This window comes from Grammomys surdaster, unplaced genomic scaffold, assembly GCF_004785775.1.
Source record: "Grammomys surdaster isolate TR1022 unplaced genomic scaffold, NIH_TR_1.0 554, whole genome shotgun sequence".
Lineage (NCBI taxonomy): Eukaryota > Metazoa > Chordata > Mammalia > Rodentia > Muridae > Grammomys > Grammomys surdaster.
The window spans coordinates 665,257-680,259 of NW_021604973.1; the positions used below are offsets into that span (position 1 = coordinate 665,257).

At 42.3% G+C, this 15,003-nt stretch overlaps 1 protein-coding gene across 2 annotated transcripts in view; it reads left to right on the plus strand.

Annotated features, from left to right (window-relative positions):
- Positions 1 to 15,003, plus strand: part of LOC114633209 (carboxyl-terminal PDZ ligand of neuronal nitric oxide synthase protein-like) — a 280,780-nt gene that overhangs the window by 218,205 nt on the left and 47,572 nt on the right. For both annotated transcript variants that reach the window (XM_028781825.1, XM_028781826.1), the window contains exon 5: positions 11,765 to 11,873. In XM_028781825.1, the coding sequence (XP_028637658.1) occupies positions 11,765 to 11,873 (109 nt within the window). The remainder of the gene's footprint in view (positions 1 to 11,764; positions 11,874 to 15,003) is intronic.

Consider the following 15,003-nt stretch of genomic DNA (forward strand, 5'->3'; position numbering starts at 1 on the left):
TGGGGTGGGATTATAAAATGGCATAATGAGATGAGATGAAGGGATTGGTTAGACAGGAGGGGGATGAGAGAGAGGTGAGATGGATGAATAAGAGTTGGCCGGTCTGCAAGGCCTATGTCCTTTATCAAGTCACTTTGAGATTTTCCAAATTGCTGGCAGCAGTCACGATCAAACTGTGATTAATTAGTATTCTCCGTGTTTGGTTTAACCTTTTTGCCTGTCAGATTCTTACTCATCTTTCAATATTTATTTTAAATATCAACACCCAACAGGAATTCCTGATTTCATTCCCACCTTCAGAGTAGAGTCTATTATCCTTTCCTTTGCTTTGTGGATTTTTTCTTTTCTTTTTTTTTTTTTTTAACAGGGTCTTGTTATATAGTCTTGGCTGGCTTGTTACTTGCTATATCTCTCAGGATGGCCTCAAACTCCGCAGCAGTCCTCCTGCCTCAGCCTCCTGAGTGCTGACGTTATAAGCATGTACCCCCATGCCTTGTCTGTTTTTTTCCTTTGACCCATAATTCTATGTAGCCCTTAAGATAATCAATACTAGTTGTTTATCTGTCCAATACATTCTAGTAAAGACTATATGTGAGGGCCAGCAAGATAGCTCAGTGAGTAAGAATGCTTGCTGTGTAAACTTAAAGACCTGAGTTCAATCCCCAGAACCCATGTAGGAATGGTAGGAGATATAATTTACAAAATTGTCATCTGACCTCTTCACATCCACTGTGACAGGCACATACCCTCCCTTCTTCTCTCTCTACCTCCTTCTTCTCACCCCCTCACAGCCCCAATAAAAAATACAATTAAATTGTAGGGAAATGGAACCTCAACTTACTAATCACCAGGACTCCCTGACCCCTGACTTACACATAGTAGCGCTCACTGCATATTTGCTCAATTTAATTGATTTCTTCTTGAATCTTTACAAAATTCCCCTGGAGTAAGGAATGATCCTTCTGCAAACAAAGAGCTAAGGTTGCATAAACAAGTGAACTGACCAATCAACCTATACAAGTATTCCCTGAATGGCAGAGGTCTCCCCTGTGTGAAAGTGCTTGGAAAGGGAAGCAAACATTAATGTTAGTCCATGAGAATGTGGGTCCTAACAGAAAACAAGCTGCTGACTCACTACTATTTCAAATATGGAGAAAGAGGAATCAGATGATCATGTTCACTGTCTCTCAGAGAGCCCAGCACCTCTAACTGCTGTGGGATTAACCACGAGGGAGGCTGCCTGTGAAATTGTCCACCCTTTTTCCTGTAGCTGGTGGAAGATGCCTAGCTAAGGCCTGTGACTGCACAGTTATCATTTTGCTTAATTGCATATTATCTTGGCCTCTGATTTCACCTCCTGTTCTATTTGTTACTGTTTCAGTGATAATTCATGACATCCAAAGAGTAGGTAAGATGATGAAATCATGGAAACCAGTAAGCCCAATGAAATATTTTCTTTTGGAAGGGATAAGTAGAAAGGACCTCCTCCAAATGACGGTTCCCAATAGTTATGATGTGTACATTGGATCATTGTCAACTGTTAGGACATAATTAACCTTTGAAGATGGGAAAAGTGACAGGAAGGTTTCCTCCTATACTTGGGGCCCCCATTCAAATAGTAGGACAGTGGTCTGGTTGGCCTGCTGTCAAACCCAAACCTTGGTGTGTGTGCATGTGTAAGTGTGTACATGTGTAAGAATTTTATTAGGAAAAGAGCTAAGCCCAGATCTTCCAAATTGTGTTTGTTCACTGAAGGAAAGACAAAGCCCTAAGGAAATAATTAAGCCTGTCAGACACCTCGGTTCATGAAGAAGAATTTGACAAGCTAAATGTAAAAGAGAAACTCCAAGTGCTAAGAAGCCAGGTCCCATGAGAGCCTTTGGTGCCTGGCGCCTGGCCTCCCAGTGTATCCAGCCCCCATGTTTACATAAACCCCATTCCTCAAGTGTCCAGTGACAGGATAAACCAACCTGCATCTCTGCTCTACAACAGCAGCAAAATGTTTCTGATTCTGCATGCTTTCCTTCAGACCCAGGTCATATTTCTGCTGGTTCTCCTCACCTTCAGAAAGTCACCTCAGTAACAGACAGGTGAAATGCAGACCTGAGCAATTAAGTCATCTGTGGCTTTGATCAGGACAAGATCCTCAAACCCATGCTGACCCCCTCCTTCCATCAACCCCACTCAGATTCCCACATCAAACAGCTCCAGCTCTCTGGCAGGGAAAAACTTGGCTGCTTCAAAGGCTGCCAAAGAGCTACCTGAGGAAAGGAGAAGGAATCGAGGCAAGGGTGGGACCAGCGCCCACCCTGGTGGCCGGCTCTGGGATTTGAGGTGAATCCTCCACTTGGGATCCTTTCTTCTGCTGTCTCTCTGAAACTTGAGTCATCATCTGCCATGTAATTCCCCTGAGTCCTGAGACTGTTTTCTATTGTTTTTCTCTGTGTCTCTGTCTGTGTCTGTCTCTGTCTCTCTCCATGTCACTCTGCTTCTCTCTTAGCCATTAGAACTTCTTGACCCTATGACCTCCAGTGTCGTTTGCTTCTTGGATTTTGGGGGAACAGAGGAGGATATAAAAAGGCAGCAGAGGCTGAGCAAGAAGAGAAGGGTTCAGGTGGCAGAAGAGTAGGGCCCAGGAGAGAGAAGAACAGGGTCAGAGAGGTTAGAGAAGATGCTTGGTGCAGAAGAAAGACTGAGTAGGGGAGAGAGAAGGCAGTTGAGCCAGGAGACCCTGAGCTGAGCCAAAGAAGATGTTAGGAGACAAGTGAACCACAAAACAGCAGAAGAAGAAGGAGGGGGGGAGGAGGAGGCGGAGGAGGCGGCGGCGGCGGAGGAGGAGGAGGAGGAGGAGGAGGAGGAAAGAAAAAAAAGGTACACACCCACACCCACAGTCTCCACCATATAATCTAATTCTCTCTGAATAATATGATGGGCCTCTTCTCCCATTTTACAATTGAAATGACCAAGTCTCAGAGTGTTCCTTAGCTTTAAATGGTAGACCTGCTGTGTTCCATGTGGCTTCTCTGTTTGTTCTGAGATTTCCCTATAACATGGGAGTCTCAGTGTGCATATGTGGAGTCAAGGGGGAAAGGTTTGTATATGATTGTCACAGGAGCATTAATGCCTCTCTCCATGACTGTGTTCACTGTCTCGCAAACAAGAGGGAAAATTATCCGCGAAGTATGGAGAGGAATCTGCAATTTTATAGGCAAGGGCCCTCAACATGTACCAGTGAGAGAAAAGCTACTGTTTTCTCTCTGCTTTCTGGTTCTGGCTGGAAATACTGTTTCTGAACAAGAGTCTTGGAGAAGTGTGAGCATCCTGAGATGTATAGGAAAAGCAAGGATTACCCCGGGCACATATGAGCAAGCTCAGTGGATAGATAGTGTTGCCTTTTGTCTCTATGATAAAATACTTGAGAAAATAGCTGTGGCCAAGCTTTCTGTTCAAGGTCAACTGGCTCTGTTGCTTTTAGGACTGTGGCAAAGCAGAAAGATATGACAGAAGGGCATAGTGAGAGGCTTCTCCCCTTGTGGTAGCCAGGAAGCAAGGGAAGGGGGAATGGGGAGAGAGGGAGTGAGGAAAGAAGGAAGAGGAAGGGGATGGGGTTTCCTTCCAGGGTATGTCCCCAATGGCCTGCTTCTTCCAGCTAGGTTCAACCTCTACGCTTCTGTCATCTGCCCACAAGGTTATCGATTTATAGATTGTGATATAATACATAAAGTAATATTTAACAACTATGAGTGGATGATTCCTGACAAAGTTCAGGCTCTCATGATCAAGTCACCTCTGGATTGTGCCTTAGGAACAGGCCTCCAACACCTGAGGTTTTGGGAGATCCTGCATATGCAAACACTAACACTGCCTTAGAGGAAAAAGAATTGGTAGGTTGGATAAGTGGATTTGGGTCTTGACAGCCAACAGCAGGTGAAGTTATTTTTAAGACATTCTAAGTGTTGAAAAAGAGTGAAAGCTTTGAAGTATATGAAAAGGATTTTTGTATTTTCTTTTTTTAAGGAATGCTGGTTCTTTTTCTTTCTTTTTCTTTTTGCCTGCTTGTCAAGTACAGAACAAGAAGAAATTAACTTATCACGCACTTGGCATTTAGGAAGGGCTGTGTGATACTTTGTGGTTGATTCAAGCAAAGTGGGGAGATTTTAGTGAGACATAAGAAAGAACTTGTTAACAGCTATGAAATTAAAACATAAATTAACTGCAGAGATCGGCCACGAGGGTGCCTTAACTAGACTTTCAAAAGGTAAATGTACATTTGTCTGCTCTCAGTAGATTTTAAAATTTCAGTAGAGTGTTTATTTCTTTCTCTCAGTGCACAGTAGATATTTTGCAACAGTAGTAGAGATATTTATATATTTGTTCCTTGAGGGAACCTTATAAGCTATCCCTGGGTTTGCATTTCTATGACTGCAGTTAAAGCAGTTAAGGAAAATGAACCTGACTGTCAAATTTTCTTCTAGCTCTGGGATCCCAGACTTCCTTCTGTGGGATACTGTGGCAGGTAACATGTGTTTCATTCATAGTGACAAGCAGATAGTGGACAATGTCACAATACCTACATATCACATGAAGGTTATGAGGAACTTGTGGGCATCATTGCTGGGATTTATCCTCCTCTGCCCTCGTGCATGCTTCATGCCAAATAGCAACCCTGAGAAAGCAAAATCTGAGGAAATCCTGCTTCTGTTTTGAGCACAGGGGATGAAAAAGATGGAAACTCAAGTAACCGCTAATAAAAGAAAAGCAGCCAAAATGATAACGAGCACCGTAAGTCCAGGAGAAGGAAAAAGATAAGCAGACCAAGCCAGTGATAAGAGAGAAAAACGCAAAGGAAGGTCAATGTTTTCCAAAGATTAGACTAACAATTAATAAGTGGCATGAGAGAGAGTGTGAGACAACCCAGGGCGGGCATCTAAAAGTGTACAGACGCTCTAACACTGTGTGGGAAGAGAAAAAGACACCTCCTATCCAAACAGTGTCTGAGGGTGGGAGTAAGGGCTGTGTTCCTTCCTGCAGATTCTCTCTGTGTTCTGTTGGCAAAGAATGGGGGACACTGGCCTCCCTCCGACCCAGCACCTGTTCTGAACTCTTTCCAGGGTTCTCTGAGAATAGCACATCCTTTTGGGGGATGGGTCACCAAACTCCTTTGAGATGTCTGGGGAATCATTGTTCCTGAGTGTAGCATCAGGCTATAAGAATCTCCCTCTTCATAGTCGAGAGTCAAGCTGTAAGGGTCCCTCGTCATAGTCAGGTGTCACCCACCTGGTCTGGAGCTATTTTCTGGTTTGCAGTTTTTCACCTCATACTTACCATCCTGGAGATCTCCCTTAAGAAGATGACTTGATTATATCTCTTATCAACTGCAGGTTATGTCATCTCTTATCCTTGCCCCTGGGGTTTCATTCTCCTCTCTCCTGTGGGAAGCCCTTCTGAGTTGGGAGTGCCCATGTCTTACAGAACCTTAAGAGAAAAGTCTCTGTTTCTACTGTGATCTGAATGTGACTTATCATTGACTCATCTCACTCCAAACTCTAGCAGAAGTTTGATCCCCAAAATACTGTATTAATGGTATTGATTGAAAACTGAACTCACAATAATATTTAGGGGTAGGATTTTATAAAATGATTAGATTAGATCAGATCATAAGGTGCTCCATAAGGAGAGGGAGAGAGACCAGAAAATATGCAGAGGTACGCATCTTTTCTACTATGGTCATATAGCCAGAAGGGACCCTTACCAGATCATGTGCTATGCTGATTAGATGTCAGACCTCTAGACTGTGAGCTATATAAATGTATCTGTTTTCCTTATAGACTGTGTTGGCATAGGGATCTCATATTAATGAAAAACAGACTAATACAGTTCCATATTCAAACTATCTTGTCCTGCCTCTAAAGATAGTGATATGGGGAGAGCAAAGAATATGTTTCTTTGTATGGAAGGCTTACTTCCATAGTTTTTAAATATTTGTACAACACAGACTACCATTACTTGTCATTGTCTAGTATGGACATTATTGCCACACTAAACAATGTTTCTACTATTATCATTTCAAAGATTAAGAATGAAGACTGAGAGAAGGAACTGAGTTTACTCAAAGGCCGTTGGCATATCTAGACCTCTGGCCTCAGGGTCTGTGCTTATGGCAGGGTTTGGATGTCTGAATGAGACCTGGTAAGGGTAAGGTGAGACCAGGAAGAGGGTAGAGGCTTCTCTTTGAGTCTGGGATGGGAAGGAGCCTAACACAGACCTGACAGGAAACCTGCCAGGTAGCTTAAGACTTTCCACATTCTGTGCAGCCATGTAAATTCAACAGACTCAATGAAGACCAGAGGGATTGGAGAAAGGATGCTAACACACTGAGGAGTATAGCTATATTAATCAAGGTTCTACAGGAAACAGAGGCAACAAAATAAGTGTGTGTCTATGAATATATGTATACACATGCATATGTACGCATGCACACAAGGGTGCACATACACACACAGATTTATAAATAATTCACTCATGTGATTCTGGAGACTGAGATTTCCCTAAGATCTGCACTTGGGAAGCTAGAAACCCAGGACAATTAATATCTGGTTCCAGCCTGAGTCTGAAGGCCTGAGAACCAGGAAATCTGATGATGTAACTTTCAGCCCAAAAGCTGATGTTTTAGTCCAAATCCAGCTACCAAAAAAGACCAGTGTTACAGTAATGTTAAAGTAGGAGGAAGACCCTCGTGATCAGCCACTGCGTCCTTCTACTCAGGCCTTCACTTGAGGCCCACACACACTGTGGAGGGCAATCAGCTTTGCCAAGTCCACGTTTAAAACATTATCATCTCAGAGATATACCCAGAACAGTATCAGGCTCATGGCTCAACCAAGCTGACACATAAAGCTAGGCATGAGTGCTCTTGCCGCCATAGAGTTCAGAGAGAAGAATGACAGAGTAAGAAGTGGAATTGTGACTAAAGAGATGAGAACTTGAAGATTAAGGTACAGCACAGTTGATTCAAGGCGCTGGAGTATAAGACTATCAAGAAAACCCACCTAGCTGTGTTGATTGTCATGGAGTGTTCACTGAAAAGTCCATATGGTAGAAGCAGGGCTTCAAAACAAGTACAAAAGAAAAGCCTTCAGAGAGAGTGAGGAGCCTGGACACAAGATGAGGGAATGAGGGTAAGCAAAGAAAAAGGTGGTGTGTAGGTAGAAACTCTTAAATCTTTTCCCCTCAATCATCTGTCTTCTGTTTTTTCCTCCTGTTGTCAAGTAGAAAACTAATCTTCATGTTAGCAACACTAGAACATACGTGATTTAGAACAACAGAAGATTATATATTATATACATAATTATATACAATTAAATATATATTATATATAAATATATGGTATATTATATTAAAAGTATATATAAATTATATAGTTAAAATATTTGAAATATAATTATAATTTATAATATATATAAAAGCAAGGAAGTAAGGCATCTTCTTTCAGTGTGCCCAGACTTTAGTCCCTCGAATCCTGAAGAACATGATTTCAAAATAACCATTTGGTTGTCTTTGCAACATTGTACAGCACATATATGAAGTTATAAGAAGACATCCTGCCTTTTAAAGTGAGGACATCTAGGTCCAAGAATGGTGAAGAGTGGATTTGCCATTACCCAGAGACAGAATCTGGAAGACATACTTGAGCAGATGGTCGGTCCGTGAGAGGTTGGAAAAGGAGACAGTGACCATTAGGAGCCAATTCTAGAAGCCAGGTACCAGATGAGCTCTGGAAGCCTGCCTCGGAGCAAATGTGCAGGAGAGCTTTGAAGCTGCGAGTTGACCACAGTGTGAGCTGTAACTAAAGAAAAAACAGATACTCTGATGAAAGTTCAGCTCGTAGGCTCAGCAAATATTCATCATAAGATAATCTCTGTGATGTTGGATGGCTTTATGGAAGTGCATTTGGTTCTGTGAACTGCATTTCAAGGAGTCAATGGCAAACTGTTCTATGTATAGAAAAAGGTTAACAAGGAAGGTGATACTCCTGTTTACTGAGCGAGAGGCTCATTGTGTGTTGGGCATCAGGTTAAATGCAATACACATATGTCAATACTTAGGATAGTGCCAGATAGAAGTCATTGCTGTGCTGTGTTTGTGATGCAGAAACAAAAGGTTATATCATGTAAGTGTCTTGCTTAAGCCCAACAGCTAGGAAGTAGCAGACCTATGACTTGATCCTAGATCCTTCTCATACCAAAGTTCATATTCTTTCCAGTTTCAACCAACCAGAGCAATAAGAGATCTGGAGATGGGTAGTTGAACTACTGAAGGAAGAGGAAATGTTTATCTTTAAAAAGGAATTAACAAAATAAATACAAATGAGGTAGTTGGATATTAAGTATTGAAGTCATTGCCAACTTGGGGGAAGGTTTAGTTAAGGTCCCAGAGAAAAGAACCACAGTGACAAATATGGACATAGTCTAACAGCTACTGCTTATCAACCACTTCGTAAGTTAGTCCCTGCATCCTTCCTTTCAGCTCTGTGAATGAGGGTTAGCAGTATGACTACCCCTATTTCACAGAGCAAGGAGCCAGAGCAGGGAGGAGATGTGGCTAAGTATGGCAACCTTGGAGTTAGTTAACTGAAGTGCCTCTGCTGAAATCTAGGTCTGTCCTACCCTACGGCCAATGCTCGTACCCACTTTCGTTCACTGAATTCCTGTGGGTAGATTTCCTATCAACGTAAAGTAACATTTCCAGATAGTTGGAATCTTCCCAAAAGGGAGTGGATGCTTTCTCAGGGAGTGCATTACCTATCACTGACAAATTTTGACTGGCAGAGATGTTGGGTTCCAAGCCTGTTGTCCTTATAGTTGTTGGGTTGTTGTTGTTGATGATGACGATGATGTCTTAATCTGAAATTCTATTTTATTCTATGGCCATCATCCTCAACAGAAATACAAGTGTTCCTGTAAATTATTAGTCCAGGAAGGAGAGGGGGAGGTATTGGTGGTGGGTCCTGTGGGTTATTAGTTTTGTCTACTGAAGTCCAACATGAAGATAAATACCAAATGCAGTTTATCCAAGATACTGTGTGGATCTCACTCATTGTGGAAAGTGTATGGATGTAAGGTTCTGTTGTTGTAAATAAGTGGCAATTATAATTCTATGCATATAGTGAAAGGAAAGCAAGATATCTTTGCATTTGAAGAGGAAACAAAGCCTTACAAACCTTAGAATCAAGCATTACTTTAGCATCCTAACCTTCTTATGGTGAAGGGTAAGAAGACTCACAGGGTCAGTTTTTGGAAGCTGGTTCAGAACAATCCTAGTCTTAGGAATAAAGATAAAGACAGAGGGAGAAGGGTGGAGGAGGCAAATTCCTGAAATACCTTTCCCTCCCTGTTTTGACCACCCCCTTGTCCACAGTTCTTAAGCAAAGCAAGTGATGGAGAATAAGGCCTTGGGTCATATTTCTGCATCTAGAAGTCTATAGCTAAGCCTTTAACTTCTAGACTTAGTCATTTGCTGTGGTAGGAAAGTTTCCTACTTCTTGGTTCTGCCGGTAGAATGTTTTCAGTGTTAACCAAATAATTATTTTTAGCTACATAGAGACTGCTTACCTGTCATGGTAACACACGACACTTCTGAACTCAGGTACAGCTAACAGAGCGGTCACCAGAAAGCTACAGTCCAAAATGGAGCAATGGCTTCCATGCAGAGGTTGTCACCAGCTGGTCTGAAACGAATCTTTGTCTATTAAGGTTACATTAACCTTAGCTCGACACTGTTCCTGCATTCTTTCCACATCTCTGTGTCTTTCTGGCATGCTGGTTCACATTCATCTTTGCTGTATCAGTTTTAAATCCAGTTCTTGGTCCTTAGGGGTATTACATAATAAATTAAAATTTTGATCAAAGGAGTTTTATGTGCAATGCATCTGAACTAACTGGTTCTGACTTCCTGCAGAGAAAATGAGTAGCTGGGCAGGCTACATTATGGGTTCTCATTAATGACGGTGGGAATGCCTGTCTCTCACACGCCAGTCACTGTGCTGGCCCTGGGAATGCCAAGATGGGGCCTTAGTTCTTCAAAGAGCTTCTGCACAAATGTCATAGTGTGGTACATGACATGACACAAATGAGCCACAGGGGTTAGAGCAGCTCAGACCGCTGAGGGGAAGAGAAGGTTTCTCTGATCCAAGTTTTAAAGGATCCCCAGGGTGTCCCCAGGGATTAGAAACTCAAGATGTGTGCTACTAGCTCTGTAGACCTGGGTAGGTCAGGACTCTGGAATGAAATACAAACAGGGCAGATCTTCCATGTTAAGGGGTTTGGGCTTCATCCTGCAGGCAGTAGGAAGCCTTTAAATGGTTTTAGGATAAAAATAGTGGAATGTAACATGTTTTTAAAAAGATCACTGCTGGTGGTGTAAGGAACGTGTTGGCGGTAAGGTATGAAATAAAGAGACACATCATGGGGGGAAATATTACAACAATCCAGATGAAAAATGAGAACCAAAGCAGACTGTGGAGATAAGAAAAACAAATGTAGAGACACGCTGGGAAGGTGTCCTGAGGAACTTGATCATGAGGAATGGGTCCTGGCTACAGTGGAGAAAGGACAGAAGGCTATTCTCTAGATTTCTACCTGGGGTGGATACTGTGCTGTCAAGGTGGAGGGGAATGATGGGAGAGGCTGGTGTGAGTTCAGGGATAAGACAGTGAGTGTGAGAAACCTGAGAGTCTTCAGGAGGGAGGATGTCTAGGGGAATAGCAGCACGGGCCTGGAGTTCAGTTAGGAGAAACTGAGGCTCAGCTGTTGGCATACTTATCCCATGGATATGAATATGGTTTGGTATATTTAGAAGGCTAAGGAGATTCTATGGGCCCAGAAACCTCAGACTGAACCACAACTGGTCATTTTTCAAGCCCTTCTGGCACCTTCTGTGCCCCTTAGGGCTTGTATTCTTTCTGTGTTCTCTTCCTGTAGTGCTTTTGCCCAACAATCTCTGTGACTGCATTGAACATGTCATCTAGGTCTCTGCATCCCTGCGACGTTGCTTGTCCATCATTCCTAAGACAGCAGCCTCCACCATACTCTGTCCCTTATTCTGCTGGATCTCCCATCTTACCATGTTTTACTTGTCCACTGACATCTACATGTAAGCCTGTGAGCTCAGGACTTCCCAGGGTCCTGTTGCTGGGATGGTACCTGGCAACTTGTGCTTTCAAAGACTCATGTGGTGGACACGAAGAAACCTGGTTGATGTAGAGGGAGTAGGAAAGGGAGTCACTATCACCAGGAGACCTGTAAAAATGCAAGTGTCTTTTGATTTCCCAACGTGATCATGATTGTTAATTTTCCAGTTAACTACTTTGGGAATAAGTGTGAGCAGGTCTCAGAAAACCTGTGTACATTGCCCTGGGTTTAATATAGATTTATTGCTCAGGCAAAGATGGGAACATTTTCTTCCCTTCCAATAGACAATTTACCAAAATAGGTTTGCCACCTTGGGAGGAAGTCAATAATAATGTGGTTTCCACACCCTACCAAACCTGCTCTTCTACACCTGGAAGTCGCTCACAAGGGCAGCCATGTTTGTAGAGCCCATGGAAAGTGCCTCCTGCATAGTTGCTTTTTGATCCCACAGGAAAAGGACTTCCTTTGACAGCTTGGCATTAGTGAGCTCTGTCTTCTGGCTCTCCGTGACCAGAGGTTTCCTGTTGACACAAGAATACCACATTCAATGTGTTTTTCTGTTGCTCTTTCTCCAGAATCTTCTACGTCTCTCATGACTCCCAAGACTTGAAAATCTTCAGCTATATCGCTCGAGATGGAGCCAGCAATATCTTCAGATGTAACGTCTTTAAGTCCAAGAAGAAGGTAAAGGGACTGTCTTCTGTCCTCTGCTGTTTTTTTCTCTTATGAGCCCAGCACATATCTGTCCTTGGCTTGTCTCCCTGTTGAAAGTTTGAAGGTGGATGTTTTAATACTGGACCTGGTGGCACTACATTAGCCATCTGTCATTGCTCCTATGTGATGAAACCCTCTTAGATTTTAGAGTCATCTGAACTTTATACTTACTCTATTGACTGACTGATTGTCTTTTGAGAGAGGACCAGATAGACAAGACCAGCAGTAGGAAAGAACCTTATCTTGCAGAAAGAAGGAAAGAAGCATTAACTAAGGTGACCTTTCACCCCAATCTTGCATGTAAATCAGTGAGCCATTTGTATTAGTAAGTCATGACATGGAGACATCAGCTTAGGTTAGGGTATAATGTTAGTTGTCATGGGAAATTATTTTAATATGACAACCTTGATGCTGAATAAATGTAATTTCTACACTCCTGTAGCGGTATCCCTTTTCTCTACTATTTCTCTATGGGCCTGACACACAAAACTAGGGTTGTGTGTGCCTCCCTGGGGAGTAGAAAACCTAGAATTTAGCCTACCCTCTCATAGTAGTCCAAAATGATGGTAAGTCAATTGCCACCCCACTAAGTCTCAGCTTCTTCAAAGATATATTGAGGCTAGATAAAATTAGCATTTACTTTAAAAATGTCTTGTTAGCATATAGCAATTATACAATTATGCATAATAATGAGATTTATCATGACATTTCCATACATGGACGTAATGTATTTCTGTCGTCTTCATTCCAGGCATCCTGTCTTGTTCCCTTCCTCCTTTCTCTGATGCTCTAAAACCAGCATTTTCTAAAAATAAATGCATTTTTTAACATTTATCATCAAAATTTTTTTGTGTTAAAAATTACTGTATTTGAGTTTCTGAGAGGCTCTGAAGTTAAAGAAACCCCTTAACTTCTTTATTCTTGCATTTCACAAACTGACTTGGCTACAGAACCATTTTTTTTTCATACAGTACATGTCAGTATTCTCGGAACTACTTTCCTTCAGAAAAAGCTTTGGAAAGTGTTGTTGCTGTTTCTGAGGCCTTATAGGTCTACACTTCTAGAGAGAAGCCATTAAGTCTAGCTTCTTATGAGACTTCCAGTCCCCTTCCTGCATATCCCATCTGATGTCTTAAGCCTTCTTTCATAGATTCCTAGGTACTGGGTCATTATCGAATGGGAATACTGTGGCTAATACCTGACAAGGTCAAAATTTACATATATACATGTCTCCTGGCGTATGATGGGAGCTATATCATAATGTATTCATCTTAAATTGAAAATATTATAACTTGAAAATGTATTTACTGTATCCAACATAGCATACATGACTTCTCAGCAGCACAGTACCTTGTGGACTATGGATCATTTCCAGGAGCTGTCACTGGCTGCCACTACCCAGTGTCACAACCATTTGCTAAACAGTCTAGGAAAAGATCAAATTTTGAAGTACAGTTTCTAAGGTAGGTAGGTAGGTAGATAGATAGATAGATAGATAGATTGATTGATTGATAGATAGATAGATTTTGCACTATTATATAGTCAAAAATTACCAAATCAAACCATCACAACCCATTTTGTATAGATGTCTTATCATGCAGAGAATTATGCATTGCTAATTATCCATACTCTCTAAGGAAATTTGTCCCCTAACCCACTCTGTTTTCAGGCTTGCATTTTTTTATTTATTGCTTGCTTGCTTGCTTGCTTGCTTGCTTGCTTGCTTGCTTGCTAATATGAGGGATGGAGTTTAGGGCCTTTTACAAAGAATCTATCATTGAGCTACATTTCCAGCTGTCAGGCGCCTTTAAGATATGTCCTCAAGTGGGCTACAAAGTGCTAGAACTGAGAAGAAGTACTATAATCATACAGATGAAAAGAAGTCGATGTAAGGGAGGCCATAGCCAGCTGTGTATGAGAGGACTGTTGGGGACTGGAGCAGGAAGGAAAGAAAGTCAGTCCTTGTCACTGGAGATGTACGCCTCTAGGGCCTAGGGAGGTGAAAGGCTCTGAAAAGGAGAGGAAGGAAATTCAAAGCACCCCTGAAGGATGTAACTTAGACTGTCTGCAGTGTTGTCTGGCCTGCCACCCAAGAGTGACTTCCCCCTCTTTCTCGTTGAGTTCCTACCGGTACAATAATGACAGATTTGAGCTATGAGTGACACATAGTCATTTATCAAGTGCATCCATTGCTTATCTCTTTAAATCTTTATAATGTGTATGTAAGGAAGGTCAACACAAAACAAAACTTTGCATGCTCATTTTATATGTTAGTAAATGGATACTCACCCTACGTGTCTTGCAAGGTTCTCCTAGAAGGGCAGTGGCTAGAACCAAGGAAACATGCAGAGCCAAGGAATTTTGAACAAGAAACATAGGTAAAGGAGCCCCTGGGTTCTGTTTGCCTTGCTGTGGGATCTAGTTTGGTGGCACAGGCAGGCTAAGGTGACAGAGTGAGAATGGCTTCTACCTCAAATGTGACTTTTGGAGTTAGGCACCAAATCAAGTTCCTGCTGCCCCAAGACAAGTTCTCTGCCTTCCTTCATGTTGTTTTTTTTTTTCCACACCTTATAGCTCTCAGAGCTATGGCTCATTCTTTGACTCTTCTGATTTCTGAATTCTTTTTGCCTTTACCTGCTGAGTCTGTAGCTCTTGGTGGGGTTGGTTCTCAGGCCCTATGCTGGCCTGAAGCCATGCAGCTAAAAGAATTATTTCCAGGCTGCCTGGACTGTGAGCTCTGTTGCTTCTGAACTCTAGACGGGAGGACCAGCTTCCAAGCCAGGAAAGAGCAAAGAATTGTTCAACAAAGGAAACGCAGTTCGGGAGGGGTGGGAAGTATGTCTGGAAGGCTTTGCACGCCATCCTGGTTGGCCTCCCAATAAGTGTTTAACTTTCTTACAAAGCATTTCTGATTTCAGGAGATAATGGGTTGGGAAGGAGTTTTAATTGGCAAATCATAGGTATACTTAAGAGATGGAGGAGAAAGGGCTGTAGACCCTGAGGAAACGTGTCTTGCAAGGATGTTTGTGGACCAATAGAGTCCCATTAGAGACCTGTTGATGGGAAGCCAGTAGACCCAGGAGGGAGGGAGGGAGGGGGG